This window comes from Ursus arctos, unplaced genomic scaffold (assembly GCF_023065955.2).
Source record: "Ursus arctos isolate Adak ecotype North America unplaced genomic scaffold, UrsArc2.0 scaffold_21, whole genome shotgun sequence".
In the NCBI taxonomy this organism is placed as follows: Eukaryota; Metazoa; Chordata; class Mammalia; order Carnivora; family Ursidae; genus Ursus; species Ursus arctos.
Genome location: NW_026622886.1, coordinates 42,802,685 through 42,817,746, shown reverse-complemented (window position 1 = coordinate 42,817,746; position 15,062 = coordinate 42,802,685). Strand labels below are relative to the sequence as shown.

The following is a 15,062-nucleotide window of genomic DNA, read 5'->3' as shown; positions in this document are numbered from 1 at the left end:
ATTCCACCTTGAAAACTGCATTTCTTCTACTGCACAGAGAGACACTGTGAATTTTGGGGAGTTTTGATGACTTTTTTTGTTTGGTTGGTTTTTTAGTGTCTCTTCTGATATTTAACCAACACCATGGGAAACAACCAATAAATTATGTTTTCCCAGAAACATTGAAATCTTTTGAGAACCCTGACTCCATATCACTGCACCTCATCCTTATCTACTCTTCAATATAGTCTTCTGGAACATTCTATAAATATTTAATTCATGGAGACAAAATGTATAGCTGTATAGTTTAATAGCTCATTTGAAAGCAGTTCTCTTCTCTCCCCCAAATGTTTAATAGGCAATGCTTCACAATTGTTAGGAAAGAATTAGAATGAAGAAACCCCAAAGAGAATTGAGGTTTCCTCAATATTAATACCTAAGGTGAGCTTCTAAGTATTTGTGGTTATTTTAGATAAATGAATAAAAAATTATCCATGCCCCAAAGTCAATTGCATTGTTCATGTCATTACTCTTGGGCTTCCTCTTTGAACGGTGTGGTTGTTAGTGAGAGAATCAGTATGGTTTAGGATACATTCATTCTTCGCTTCCACTTAGAAGCTCCTAAGTGCAACGGTGTAACCACCAACCAATCCAGACCCGGCACTAAACATACTTCTTAAAACCTGCCGTCTCCTTCCTGTTACAGTATTGAAATGAATGATGTCTTGGCCTCATATTGAGGAAGAAGGTGGAATGTGAGGAGAGAACCCTAGACTAAAGTCAGAATTCACACATTCTAGCTTTGCTGCTGCCACTGACTGCCTGTGTAATATTGGCACGTACCATATCCTTCTGCTCCCTCTTCTCCTGCCCGCAGAATTCCTGCAAGGTTAGTGACCTTGAGGATCTTCAAGGATTTACCATCCTGAGTAAATAGTAAGCTTACTCTCCCTATCAAGAGAGGCTTCGTTATGGTGTTTGGGGAAGTTGGGTACTCCAGTGAAAAAATAGCATTGCTGCTTTCTTAATCTAGTCTGTAAAAAAGCAACATGATTATATTTTCTGCCTCCAGTGGGACTCTGTGACATAATGTAAATATCCATCCCGTCTTCTTGTTTATGCAGACTCTGCCTTCGAAGTGCTCATAAGCTAGTCAGAGAGGAAAGCCTGAAAACAAATAAATCAAAAATCCGCTATGATAAGTAGAACAAGATGAGTGTATATAACATGAAGAAGGAGCATGGGAGGTGGGATATATATATATATATATATTTATATATATATATTTATATATTTATATATATTACATTTCTCCATACCTATTTTAAATTCTAGAAATAGGAAAATGTATGTGCGTTGGAGGGAAGCTTTATGGTAAATTAAAAAAAAAAATCCTAATGCTTTACCTGTTTACTACTGAATCAAATAAGTCCCTCCATAATATTAGTTGCCATAACCAGCAAGCGAATGAGTTATAACATGGAGATTTAAATATAGAGTGTTCTCTTTCTTTTCATAGCTAAATTATTTTTCAATGTCTTCAAACATCACCTTTAACCCTCTCTTTTCTAGCCATTGGCACTACTGCCATTGAACAAAGAAGAATATCTAAAAGTGCCAAGTAGTCATCATAAACCAATAGTTATAGCCTAGGATATGTTTAGATTGTCTTTAGAATTTAGAAAACAGGGAGAGACAAGTTTTCTTAAGAGTACTGGTGTGTCTTGGTGTGACTGTTTTTTGAGGAACGTTATCTTATATCTAGAAAGTTAAGGTTTTCCTGGTGACTTGCAGCAATCTTGAACTCAAATCAAGGAATTGGAAAGTGTTTCAGCTCTGGGTGTTGAATCCAGCACCAACTCTGAAAGCTATACTGTTGCATAGTGGGGGATGGGAGGTTTGGGGGAGTTTCTGATAAAAACTTGGCCTGAGCTAATTTGTTTGAAACTGGAAATCATATTGTTGAAGTCTGCATTCTGTTTTCTTTCATTTGGTGTATTAACACAAAGCACCATGTTTTTAAAGGGCTTCCTCCTTGCTACAGGAATAAATTTGGCTTCTGAAAGAAAAAAAAGAATTGTACCAGCAGTTCGGCAACATCACACCTCTTCCATCATTTTGGGCTTCAGCTCAGTAACTCCCGACAAATTTTCTGAAAACATGTAAAAACATGCCTAGAAGTACTGAACGTAAAACCTGACTGTACACTCATAAACATTTGTACAATCTTATGGTCCTTATCGTTGAGTTTCTTAAAGCTGTGTGTGCATATTTTAAAAATCATTCAAATAAATGAAAATTGGAACAAGATGCTATTTGAGAGGAGGTGCTCCCTAGAGATGCCTGGAGAACACTGCCCTATGACTTCCTTCTAGGAAGTGAGCTAGCCCCTTGCCTATAAAGTAGATAGAAGCTGCTTTCCAGATAGCCCTGTCCTGAGAAATTATTAGATTAAGATGGAAACTATGGAATACTCATTTTTAAATATTTTAACCATACAAACTAAGTACGGAAAAAACATGCTTCCTAAAGGGGCATGGAAAGTTGAAAAGTTAACAGCCAGAAAAATTGTAATGAATAAATCCTTTAAAAAATAAATAAATCTTTATAAAAGGGGGGGGCACCCAAGTGGCTCAGTAGGTTGAGTGTCCGACTCTTGGTTTTGGCTCAGGTCATGATCTCGGGGTCCTGGGATCAAGCCCTGTGTCGGGCTCCATGCTCAACAGGGAGTCTGTTTGAGGATTTCTGTCTCTCTCCTCTGCCCCTCCCCCTGCTCGCCCTCACTCTCTCTCTCAAATAAATAAATCTTAAAAAAAAAATCCACAATTGGATTGTGTTTTGGAGAATGTCACACTGTTAAGACTCAGAGTGAGTGCCCAGTGACTCTGAAGATAAGAGACAAGACCAAGTGGCAAGAGAGAGCTTTATAAATCCAGGGGTACTCTAGAAAACTCCTGGATGGTCTAAGAATGCTTCTTGAAACATAAACTCCCAATGCAACTGTGATCCGAATGTGAGGAGAAAGTTATTCTTAAAAAAGAGTTGCACTCTTAGGAAATATATTATCCTTCAGCTTTTGACCTTTTTTTTTTTCAGGTTGAAGAAGTCATGAACGATTCATATACTAAAGATTCTCATTCTCTGCTTAGTAGCTCTTCAGAATTGTATTCTAACCCAAGGCTGTCTCTCTCCTGTCTGTTTTGTTCTGGTGCTGCTCTGCCCCAGGCTGGCCTTCATTCCACGATGTGATCAGTTCTGATGCAATCACGTTTACTGACGACTTTTCCTACGGGATGCACAGGGTGGAAACGAGCTGCTCTCAGGTCAGTTAACCCCACCCAAAAACCCGCTATGCTGCTCCCTCTGCATTGCAAACACTTTCGGGACTCCTGGTTGTGCTAAATATAGCAACTAAAGCCAAGAGACTGATCACAAAAGGGACAGACGAGTGCAATGAAGTCTCTATAAAGTAACGATATCTCAGTCTTCAGGTGTTCAGCAAGTCCAATTGAATGCCAGTCATCGGCTTCAACACTATTTAAAAAAAAAAAAAAGAATGATAGGAAGAATCATCTTCAGTTGATTGAGTATAGCAGGGAACGGGCCATTCTTCGGGCATATGAAGATTTCGTTATGTGGCTTTGTATAATCTGATGTCTAGAGAATACCCCTCTCCCTGCAGTTCTGCGCACCTGTTGTTCCGCTGTAATGACCCCAGCACGGGTGGGCAAGACCCCAGAGACAGCTTTCCCTCGGTGGGTGTGAGGCGGGAGGTGGGAGAATGGGCAGTGGGAAGAGGAGGTTCAGTGGTAGGTTGTATGAGCTCAGAGTGAGGCTACGTGATGAGGTAACGCCTTCTCTTCTTCTCCTAGTATATGGACCGATCTTCGTTTCCAAGGATGCTCCAATTAGTTCCCACCACTCTGCTCTCACCAAAGTAGGGCCGGCTCTAGGGGAGAAAATGAGCACGTGTTGAGGAGGCAAAGATAGTTGATTTGTCATGCCAATGAAGAGACTTGAACTTGTGGGTCTTTTGTATTTAAACTCAGAGACATAGCCAGACCTTCCTGTACACAGAACGGGAGCAACTGCACATTCCATTCTAGAGTAGATAGTCCTGTTCTAATCTGCTTTACGTAAGTGCAGTGTAAAGTCCGAGTAGTGTGGCCCTGAAATTCATTGATAGGACGGAGTAGTTTGTTGGGGGATGTCTGTTGCACGTATCAGAGGTAAAGGGGGCACCATCAGGCAGCTGAAATAGCAAAGTGACTGCCACGTGGGCCTCCCTCAACATTCTTCTACTTGCCCTTTAACCCCCTTCATCAGGCACGAGAGTTTTAGGGAGTAGGTGGCATATTTACTACCAAGTAGGGAGGGAGATTGGTTAGAACCTAACCATCTGATGAATTTGTGTTTTCTTTTTCTTTTTTTTAAATAAAGCTGGTGAGTTTTCTGTCCTCTAAGCCTGAGCACTTCTCTCTCCCTTGAAAAGCAGACTTCGTATTTTATCTAGGTCATATTTTCCGTCCACTCTTATTTCTCAGATATGAATTTCTTTCTTTCTTTTTTTTTTTTAAAGATTTTATTTATTTATTTGACAGAGACAGCCAGCGAGAGAGGGAGCACAGCAGGGGAAGTGGGAGAGGAAGAAGCAGGCTCCCAGCGGAGGAGCCTGATGTGGGGCTCGATCCCAGAACGCCGGGATCACGCCCTGAGCCGGAGGCAGACGCTTAACGACTGCGCCACCCAGGCGCCCCCTCAGACATGAATTTCTGAGCAAGATAGTGGAAATCTCTGATCCTGGATCTCACCCCCAGAGATTCTCGTTTAGTTGGGCTGTGTGAGGCCTCAACGCCAGCAGTTTTTAAAAGCTGCCCTGGTTAACTCTCACAATAACCTTGTGAGGTAGATATTGTCATTTTTCTTAATGTTTTAGTTGAGAAAACTGAGACACAATAAGGACAATTACACTTGTGTAAATCTACATCGATTTAAGCGGCAGAGCTGAGACTCGAACTTGGACACTGAGCTCCAGAGCCCTAGGGTGCTTAGATAGGTAGACAGATAGACCATCAAGAGTCACGTTAAAACAAAAAAGCCTATGATCTCCAGTAGTTGATTTAATTCAATTTATGTTTGAATTCAACTGAATTTTAATTGATATTTTTATAACTGCCACAAAAACTAATTATGAAAAATATTTGACAAAAAAGTAACTGGGTAGGATGGAACATAGTAACATGTAATTTAGGTACGTAGTACTTAATACACCTCTTTTAAGACTAACAGTTTCTTTTTGTTTTAACAGCCTTAGGGCTGTTATATGACTGCTACCCTCCTTTTTGTTCAGAACCCACTTTCAAACATGAGTCCCATGAGAACCAAATAAAAAAAGGCACAGAAAAAGTGAGGCATAAGATAATCACTTTCCTTAATGCCCTATTCTCTAATGTCTCTGTGACTAATGCTTAAAATTCACAATATAAACTTGGTCCTTTCTCTGTGCCAACCAGAGTTAATAGTAGTAGTACTCAAAAAAAGACCATCACGAATATGAAGGTATTATGCAGCAACCAAACAGAAATGAAGCCTACAAGTTGCCCAAATCGGGCCACATTAATAAAAGATGTTAATAAGCTAAACCAGGTGCAGCTCTCGGCCCTTCGGTCAAAGGCCTCAGTGACTGTTACTGTACTTTGGGTCCTTTCTGAATGGTTGCGTGAAGAACTAACAGTGACCTATCCCTTCTGGCTTCTTTCCCCACCACCTTTATTTCTCATTTGAAAGCATGTAACTCTTTCTTAAATAAAAGTCTTAAATTTAAAGAGAAGAGGGAGGGAAATTTGTTCTATTAAGGCATATGTAAAAATACATGCTCTGTAGTAAGTTTCGTGGGGAAAATAATCAGGTTCCAGCACTGGAGAAAGATATGTTTGCTGGAGTCTTCTCCCTGTGGGCAGAGTGGGGGGCGTCTGCCTTGCGAGCGTGGTAATAGCTCACCAAAGTGTGCTGGGTATCTGTCTGTCTGTCTGTCTTCCTTCCTTCCTTTCTTTTCTGTGGGTTTCATCCACACATTTCTTTTCCTTTTGTTCTACATTTTTCTTGAGTTTTTTTCTTTTCCATTTTCTCATTTATCCTTTTCGTCTCAACTTGGAAAAAGTAACTGACTGAATGGTTTGCATACTGAGTAAACACTTGTATTTTGTTTCCTAGTTTCTCATTCTTAATGCTCCTTTTCAAGATCAGTTTATCTGTTGTTTAACCTTCTATTCTTTCAGTTTATGTAGTCTCTTCCCCTAGTCACAGCTTCTCCCATCCTTTTGGGGGAAGTGGTGTAGGAAACTTGCCTCTGATCTGCTTCTCCTCTTTCTCAAATTCTTGCTGCATTTTGAATTCACGTGGCTTGTCCTCTCTCTGGACTGAGTAGCAACAATGTGGTTGGTCTGATGAAGAATCTGTTAGATGCTTTAGACATCTCATAGACGTTCTCAGTGGAACGTGTTACGTGGAGTACTTCTTTCCTTGGGGTAAAGATGGCGCGTCTACACCTGGAGACCCTCTTATTGCCACCTTCTACAGATGAGCTGAGCTTCCATGGACAAACCAGTTGGCTCAACCTACTTGCTTGGTGTTTTGTTTTGTTTTGTTTTGTTTTTTGGTCTGTGGTCCTCCCTAATTCTTACTCCAGTATTGAGGATTCTTCTTCTTTTCCTTTCCCTTCCTTTCCTTTCCTTTCCCTGGTTTCTTTCTTTCTTTCTTTCTTTCTTTCTTTCTTTCTTTCTTTCTTTCTTTTTAAAATTGTGATATGGATCATGCTACGCAGTGAATTAGACCTCATATTTGAGTAGGAATTATAAATGTGTTGGGAGCCATAACTTACCACCTCCTTATACTACTCTGTAGTTTTCCCATGTGTCCCATGACTTCTTTAGGTAATAATACTTTAGTAAGATTTTGTTGAGAAAGCTAAGATTGATTCAGTACTGTCATCACTTTTCAGAGAAATAGTGCAGTCAGGTCCTTCTAAACGCACTGCTGTGTCAGAAGCCTAGCACGCTGCCTGACCTTTAAGTGAACAGCACAGAAAACGAGCAAGGGTGGTGGAGATCCTTCAGTGCCTTGTGTTAGGATTCCTGCTTGTCTAGGAAACAGGTTGCCCTGTTACATTCTGATTTTTGTTGCTACCATATTTGTTTGCTTTTCCTGTTCTACCCGCTGAATTGCACAACTGTATTCTAGTTATCTCTTTCAAAGAGGGTCTTTATCTTAAATTTGTCCACTTTAGTTATCTTCTCCCAGCTGTGGCAATTTTCTAACAATTTGCAGTTACAAAGAATTTTTTAAAGTTTTATTTACACTTTTCAGCTAGTGATAAAATATGTTGTTTCTGTCCCAGTTTCACTGACTACTATGAATAATTGTTTGACAGCTTCTCCCTGACCCTCCAACCCGAGCCTATTAAGTAGTGCTTTGTCAGGAGTTAAATTCAGTGCAAAGAGGTAAGAGTTGCATGGTTTAAGCGAAGTTTAGAGAAGTAAGTCCCTTCTGGTAATACTTGCAGAATTCTTCCCTCTTTAGATCAAAATTCTACATCTGCAGCAAATGGGAGACCAATAAATCACTTAACTTTTGGTAATCATCTTTAAGGAAACCATCAGATCCCTGAGTTTACGCGAGCTGGAGTCTATTTTTGCCTGCTGCTATTACTGGCTCAAATCTATGGTAGAGTCCCTTCAGTTTGTTTTAGGCCATTATTAATTTGTTCTAAGGCAGCCAAATCAACAGAAAGGTAAATATCCACCCATACACGGTATTTTTCAAAAGTTAAGCAGATTTTGGTAAAACCCCAAACCTTATTAATCTTTTGCAGACGACAACTCATATATTGCTGATGATTAAAGATACCCATGTGTTACAATAGGGTTTCAGACTCACAGCCCATCTCTCTCTTTCTTGATCTTTCAGTAAAATCATAATGCTAAACTGGTGACTTCACAATCATTTCCTTGGCAAGAGATTAATATCACAAGCACAGAGGAAAAGAGCCCTACTTACACACAAGTGTCTTCGATAACGGTGGGAGAAAACAGGATACTACTGGCAAAGTAAATTGCTTTTCTTCTTAAACTCTTTTCTCCTTCTTATCCTGCCCCATGTGCCCAAGTGTAAAAGCCCCTGCTTTGAAACTGCTTCATCTTGTAGATCAAACACTTAAGAGAAAATGACAATAATAAAGCCCAAAACATCCTAGAAATAGCTGGGAGAAAACCCTCTAGGACAGTTGGAAATACATCAGTGCGGAAATATGTAACTGCATTGAATGCACTATTTGTGTTTCTTATGCACACGATTGAGAATTGCAGTCAGATTTTAAGGAATTATGTTAAATTTGATGTTCAATCACTTTTTGGGGGAGGGAGGCGTCTTTTCCTTTGGTTCTTTGCAGGTTCCTCAGTTGCCAACTTTTCTGAGGGGGAGGCTTAGGTGATAAAGGCTTCCTCTGGGAACTTTAGAATTTTCTTTTGAACAATTAGCTCAGGCTTTTTTCAGAATAAGAGCTTAAATATTCAGTTGTAGTTTTTTATCTTACCTGTACAATAAATGCATAACCATTTTAAGACAACTTTCAAAATGCACACCAAAGATTTTACCCTGAAATAAATCATTAACAGCAGGTTTCAGAGATTTCTTCATCGGGCAGCCAGTTTGTTTCAGTTACAACCAGGTGTGCTGCGATCCCAACACATTGCCAGTTGGCTGGGGCTGGGGAGGCAGAGCTCGCAGGCGGCTGAAGAAATAATGCATCACTGACAACTTCCATTCATCATCCCAGCCTTCGGCCAGGGGTAGAAGCTGGAAAGAATGGGCTCCATGTGCGTTCCCCTCAGGGAGGAACCTTCAGGGCCTGTGCGCTTTTCAAAGAAACCGGGTAATAGTCTTTTATGGGAGACTGGGTGTCCCTGGGAGGAAGCAGAAATGGCGCTGCGTGGTTAGGCTTCCTGCAGACAAATGGCTTTGCAGCTTTGCAGGCGTTGGAGTGGGCATGGATGTGGTGGCGCAGATATAAATGAACAGCTGGCTCCGTTTTGAAAATGGTGCTCCTCCCTCAGTTATCGGAGCCTGGTGTGATTCTTCCAGAACACCTTGTGCAAGCATGATGAAGCTATCCCTATCATTTGTAGGGGACTCACACCTCTTCTGAGGATTTCCCTACCCCATCCCCAGTCCGTAGGGTCGTTTGCCAATGATGTTGGTTGCCTCTTTCTAACTGTAAGTTCTCTTCCTCGTCCCCCTCCCTTTTCATTTCGGATTAGGAACATCTAGAATCTGTGTTTTTCTTTCCGTGTAAGCAAAACAGCAGTTCCAGATTTCGCGAATGAAACTACAGCCCAATAACCAACTCGGTTCAACAGATTACATTACTCTAAGTTGGATTTGTTCAAGAGGAGTTGGGAAATGAAGACCGTATAAATTCTCCTAAATAGCTTCAAGTATATCCTTACTGTGTTTTATTTTTGGAGTAAGGTAAACAGAACCATTTTCTAAATATGCCCAAGAGATGATTAATAAAAGTAATGTCACTTATTTTGTCCAGATAGCTGTATTCTCTCATTAAAACACAAAACCAGAAAACCTATCTGGGGCTTTTATGTGACAAGCCCACCACTCAGATGCCAGGTGATCAAAGAGGCGGAGCCGCACGTGAGATGGATAATTGTGCGTGCACACTGGTCACCGAGAGCCCTGGTTCCTGTTGGCCTGCACGCTGACTGCTTCGGCAGGCAGAAATAGGTGTTTTCCTGTGTCCATTGGGTGAGCATATGTACTTTTACTGGTGCATCTTAGCTGCCGATGCCTGAAAATTTGGCCTCAATTGTTTATAGAAAGGAAAAGCAATCTGAGCTGTCAGCCTTGATATTACCTAAACCTGCATAGAATGTGGTAAAATAGTGCAAGATTTGTTTTTTAGGCCTGTTTCATATTTTCCAGGCAATAGATCAAATCAGTTCAGGGTTCACTTTTAGTTCTTTAATAAGCTGACACAGTATGTTGGCAGTAAAATAAGAATGCACTTTTAACATGGAAGTGCCATATAGTCAGAGTTGCTATTTGTGCCATTTATTAATAACTAGAGGACCCCAGGGAACTGAGTGTAGCACTGAGGATAGGGAAACTGAGATTCTGGTTCTTTCCCTTGTAATGAGCATGGTCCTTCACTTCTCTCTTGTCATCTCCATTTGGTTCATTAGCCCAATTCTCATGTCAGTTCCTACTCTCTTTCCCTGTAATTTCTAAGGGTTTTGTACACCAAGCAAGCATGGTGAGAGGAATTAATAAATCATCTGTAGTCCTTTTCTCTCATGTCCTTCCCTAAATCTTGACTCTTCCATCTGCTCAATATGCTCCTCTGATACCCACTCCTTCACTTCCTTTGGCTTCTTATTCCAGAGTCACCCCAGGAGATTAGCCCCTCATCATCCTACCTGCAATATCAGCCCCCAGCTCTGACGCTTTGTATCGCTTCCTCTTTTTTCCCCTCTCCTTAGCATTTATTCCTACCTATCATCCTACACAGTCGACTTACTTCTTTGTGTATTATCTGTCTCTCCCGCTACAGTGTCAGCTCCGTGAGTCCAGGGGTTGTTGCCTGTGTCTCCAGAGTCTGAGACAGTGCCTGGCGTGCAGCAGGTGCTCCGTAAATATTTGTTACATGAATGAATGGAAATTATTTGCCCCAGCCTTTGGTTTCTCTGTGACATGACAGATGATGTGTTTTCACAGCCTGTTTGAATATGATACACCAATCTCTCCATAGCCCTCACGCCCATCCCTGCTCAGAAAGGGTGCAAGATGGCTCAGTGTGACATACACGGTTGTCACCTGGAGTCGTTCCCAGCGTCGGAGTGCTCAGTGCAGGTTTTATGCACTGAGCCAGCCTTTCTGGAGAAACTATCTCTGGGCTGGATTTCTTTTGAAACCGTCCTAGCCAACCATCCCTCCTTCTGCTTCTGCCTGGATTCTGGGCCTCTTCTCCTTCCCGAGTGTTTGGATAGGCAGGAGCTCGGATCCGAGCTTATTCCTTCCCCATGGAATGCAGCTCACTTGGGTAGAGACGCCCGCGGCGCTCCACCTGCTGGACGCCAGAACGGAAGGACGGTGCGGGCCAGGGGCAGTTCCCCGCCACACTGGTAACCGTGACATCTGTCTGTTGAGCCCGGCCACCGCCTTGCCGGGCTCCCGGAACATCCAGGGCTTGTCGGATGTTAAGTTTTACTGCCCATGAAAGCAAACATCACCTCCGTCATGGCCAGTTACACAGTATCTTTTACGGTGGACTTCTGCATATCTGAAACCCACCCATCCAAAGCCGAAAGGAATGCCAGGGGGGAGAGATTTTATTCTGCCGTGTTTCTTACAAGGGGGGATCAAGGGTCAACTCAATTCATAAAATTACTGCAGACATTTTTCAGCTGGCTGAGAGACTTCATAGATCAAAACACACAGTGGCTCCTCACTGATCTCTGATATGCACAGTTCTCGTGGTTTTTATTCTCGGCACGTGGTGCGGAGCCATCGCCGCCGCTATGGACAGGCGGATTAGAAGTCGCCCGTGCTGCTTTCCGCCGCGTCTCTACAGGCCGGCCGTCCATCTAAAGCGCGGGCCCGGAGTCCGGCGCAGAGCCTGCTCTGTGCGCGCTCCCTTACGTGTTCGCTCTTCTCTTGCAGTGCGGCGCTCACCTCGGGCACATTTTCGACGACGGGCCGCGTCCCACCGGCAAGAGATACTGCATAAATTCGGCGTCGCTGTCGTTCAGCCCCGCGGGCGGCCCGGCCCCGGGCGGCAGAGCCGAGCTGTAGGCCGCGGAGCGAGTGTACTTAACGCGCAGCTTGTTAACAAAAAATACTCGGAATTGTCTATCTTAGATCTATTTTTTCAAAACAATCGAAGGGCAGTTTTGTGCTATAGGATATTTCTCTTCTTTCGCTTAGCCAGAGCCCCGGGCGGCGGTGTCTGTCGCTATCGACTAGGCGGGGACCGCGGGCAGCCTCAGCGGGCGGAGAGCCCCGCGTGCTGAACCTCTCGGCCAAGCCACCTGAGTACCGTTTGGCGCTATTTTCTTTGAGCACATAGCTTCTTTCTGAGATTTCTCTACTCCCCCCCTCCCCCCCCCCCCCCCCCCCCCGTGCTTAAGAGGCAGAGGGTGCCCGGTGTGGACGCCGGGAGAGCGGGGCACCAGCGCAGGGCAGAAGGCCGGCGAGACACCTGGCCCGAGGCTTTCGTGCGGGCCTCCCTGCCACCGGGCGGCCGGATGCCTTAGGAGACCGCTCAGCTCCGTGGAAAGTTTGAGCTAAGGTCGTTTATTCTCACTAAAAGGGTGTGAAGGTCTAAAGTCTTTCCTTATGTTAAATTGTTGCCAGATCTGGAGGGGAGGGGGTTACACTGAGTGTTGGGGCGGAGAAGTAAACATTACCTCACGGTTAGGCCTTTATTTTATTTCATTTTCCATTGAAAACATTGGAATGTAAGACAACTGTAAACTGCGGAGCCCCGCTTGGTCCAAAGTCCACAAAGAAGAACACCTGCCGCGGCCGGTCAGAAGTCCGTCCCTGCACACCTAGTGCCAGCAGCGGCTGGGAGGGCGCTTCGGTACATCCCACCGTGGAAAAGAAAGTACCGGGGACGACGCCCCTCAGCGAGGCAGCAGAAAGAAGAGAGGGCAGAGAGGACCAAGGAGGCAGTCCCGGGTATTCGAATACCCAGGGCTGAGCAGAGGAGCCGACAAGATACTCCGCAGACAGAGCCCGAAGCTGGGGATCTTGTGCATAGAGGTCCGGGTGACCTCTGGAAGGATGCTGGGGGTTGAAATAGAACTAGGAGCTCAAGTCCCGCCCTGCTGTGTGACAAGGGACAAGCCATTTAGCCTCTCCATGCCTACTCTCCTTCTGTATGAATTGGGACTTAACATTATCTGTAAAACAACGGACACTCTCAGGGCAAAATTACTATATTGCTGTGCAATTAAGATCAGCGTCGTAAAATTAAACTGATCTGGTTTTAATTGCCTCAAAGGCTGAAGCCCAAGCATTTGAAATGGAAAGAAGCAGAGAGAAGGTTGACTTAGCTGATTGGTATGGAAACAGTTGGGCCAAGAGCCAGAAATTTCTCTTTGCAGCAATATGGCTGGTTTTGCTCTGCGAAGCTCTGCTCCGTTGCTGTGTAACATTTGGCTTGGCGGGATGGAGGTCATCGTGCGCGGTCAGGTTTCCACAGGTAGGAACAGCGGCTCTTCAACAGGGTGTTGCCAGAGCCGGGTTTGAGGGTGCTGTGTTTGTGGCCTCAAATGCTAATCCTGAAATGTAGTTTTTAAAAAATATTACTTTTGTAAATCTTTGAAAGCTTATGAAAACTGACATCTTTCCTTGTAAGCACCAAGACAAAAATAAGAAAGAGGGACACTTGACCGTGTTACGATGGGAAACAATGAGAAGTTAAAATGAAAGGTGACAAATCAAAGCGGCAGTGTGGTCATGTCCACATTCTTCCACGTGTCTACACGGGCTTCCTGGGGAGGCCCTGCCTGAGATTCTGGTGACTTCTTTGTCATGTATGCTCTAGCTTCACGATGCCCGGTAAGTCATGCTTCTCCTTCCTTGGCTCCCAGCGGTTTCACTTCAGGCCCTGCGGTCCCCCTGGAATTGAGAACATATAAGACCATGGAACCCTCAGCACCCAGCCCATCCTAGCAGCCCGTACCGACCTCACACAGGGCGCCCCCTCATTTCTCAGAGACCCAAGGATCCCATGTGGGGTCAGCTAAGGAAAGGGGTCTCCCGGGACTTCCCTGCCACATAGGCCATCCGTCCTTTGGGCCACACAGCACTTCTCACATTGCCCCAGCTACGTATAGGACCCTGCCCCGGGGTCTGCTGGACACGAGCCACTGTGTCGGGGTAGACAAGGAAGAGAAAGGAGGGCCTTCTCCCCTCTCCCCGGAGATTCTGAACTCTCGTTTTTATTATCGGGTTTAACATTTCCCTCAAAAAACTCCTTTTCTAATCCTTTGTCTTTGTTTCAAGGAAAGCCAGTTTTTCCCCTACTACATTCTCCAGCATCAACTTTAAGAAAAATGTAACATCCATTGAAAAAAAAAACAAAAAAACGTGGGGTATATGCATGTGGTTTAATTCCAGATTGCTTTTGAGTTTAAGTGGTATCAACTTTCAGTATATTTCTGTCTTATGTTAAAGAAATATATTACTAAAACGTTGGTGAGCAATAATGTCAGCTGTCGAGCCCTAGATTTATTTTTGCAGGATATGGAGCGCAATGAACTGCGTCAATATGGCAAGGCGTATGTGATCTGTGGGAGTTGTGCCATTTAACATAGGAAATGCACGGGACTTTCCCCCCTGCACTCAGCCCTCACTGTACCGTTAGGAGATGCAGGCTTTTGCTGGTGTGTAAAAAGGACATCCATATAGTCATGCAGGATGGATCTGAAGAAAGCAGCAGTATATATTGTATTAGAGAACATTTCTGTATGTTTAAACTCTTCACTTCTTAGATGCATTTAAATACTTACTGCAAATGACATAGCAATTTAAAAGCCTCTCCATGTTAATTGAATTGAAATGCCTTGCTTCAAATGTGGGATATTATGAAAGGGATTATCATTTGTTCTGAGGTCAGATATTTTTGTCTTAGAGAGCTTTGTAATAATTTTTCTCCAAACAATTCAAGACTTTTGAAAAATGTCATGAGATTTTCATTAAAAGAACCCTTTTCCTATGTTTATTGTATACAGAAATTATGCAATAAAATTTCTTTATAAAAATGTTTTCTTCTCTGATTCCTGAAGACTTCTATTATGTTTAGCACAGATACATGGACCATTGGAGTTTGCCACAGACTGCCCTGTTGGCCTCCTCCCAGCTGATACGTGTGTAGTTTGCAGAGAGGACCTTTTATCTGATGTGGCCTTTGCACAGAGGGGCTCTCATCATACGGTCGTCCGACTCTCCATTCCCCAGGCCCCAGGAAAGTCCTCCAGGGATCTGAAAGATTGAGGAAAGGGCAACAT

The 15,062-nt window shown here is 43.5% G+C and overlaps 1 protein-coding gene across 3 annotated transcripts in view; it reads left to right on the top strand.

The window, feature by feature from the left end:
- The window catches only part of MSRB3 (methionine sulfoxide reductase B3), a 164,722-nt gene extending 149,906 nt beyond the window's left edge, over positions 1-14,816 (top strand). For 2 of the 3 annotated variants that reach the window (XM_044384635.3, XM_026500099.4), the window contains 2 exons: positions 3,205-3,302; positions 11,707-14,816. In XM_044384635.3, coding sequence (XP_044240570.2) covers positions 3,205-3,302; positions 11,707-11,838 — 230 coding nt within the window. In that variant the 3' untranslated portion in view covers positions 11,839-14,816. Of the gene's footprint in view, positions 1-3,204; positions 3,303-3,851; positions 5,168-11,706 lie in introns of those variants that run through there. The other variant, XM_048218104.2, reaches the window with a different exon arrangement.
- Positions 14,817-15,062: the final 246 nt, after the last annotated feature.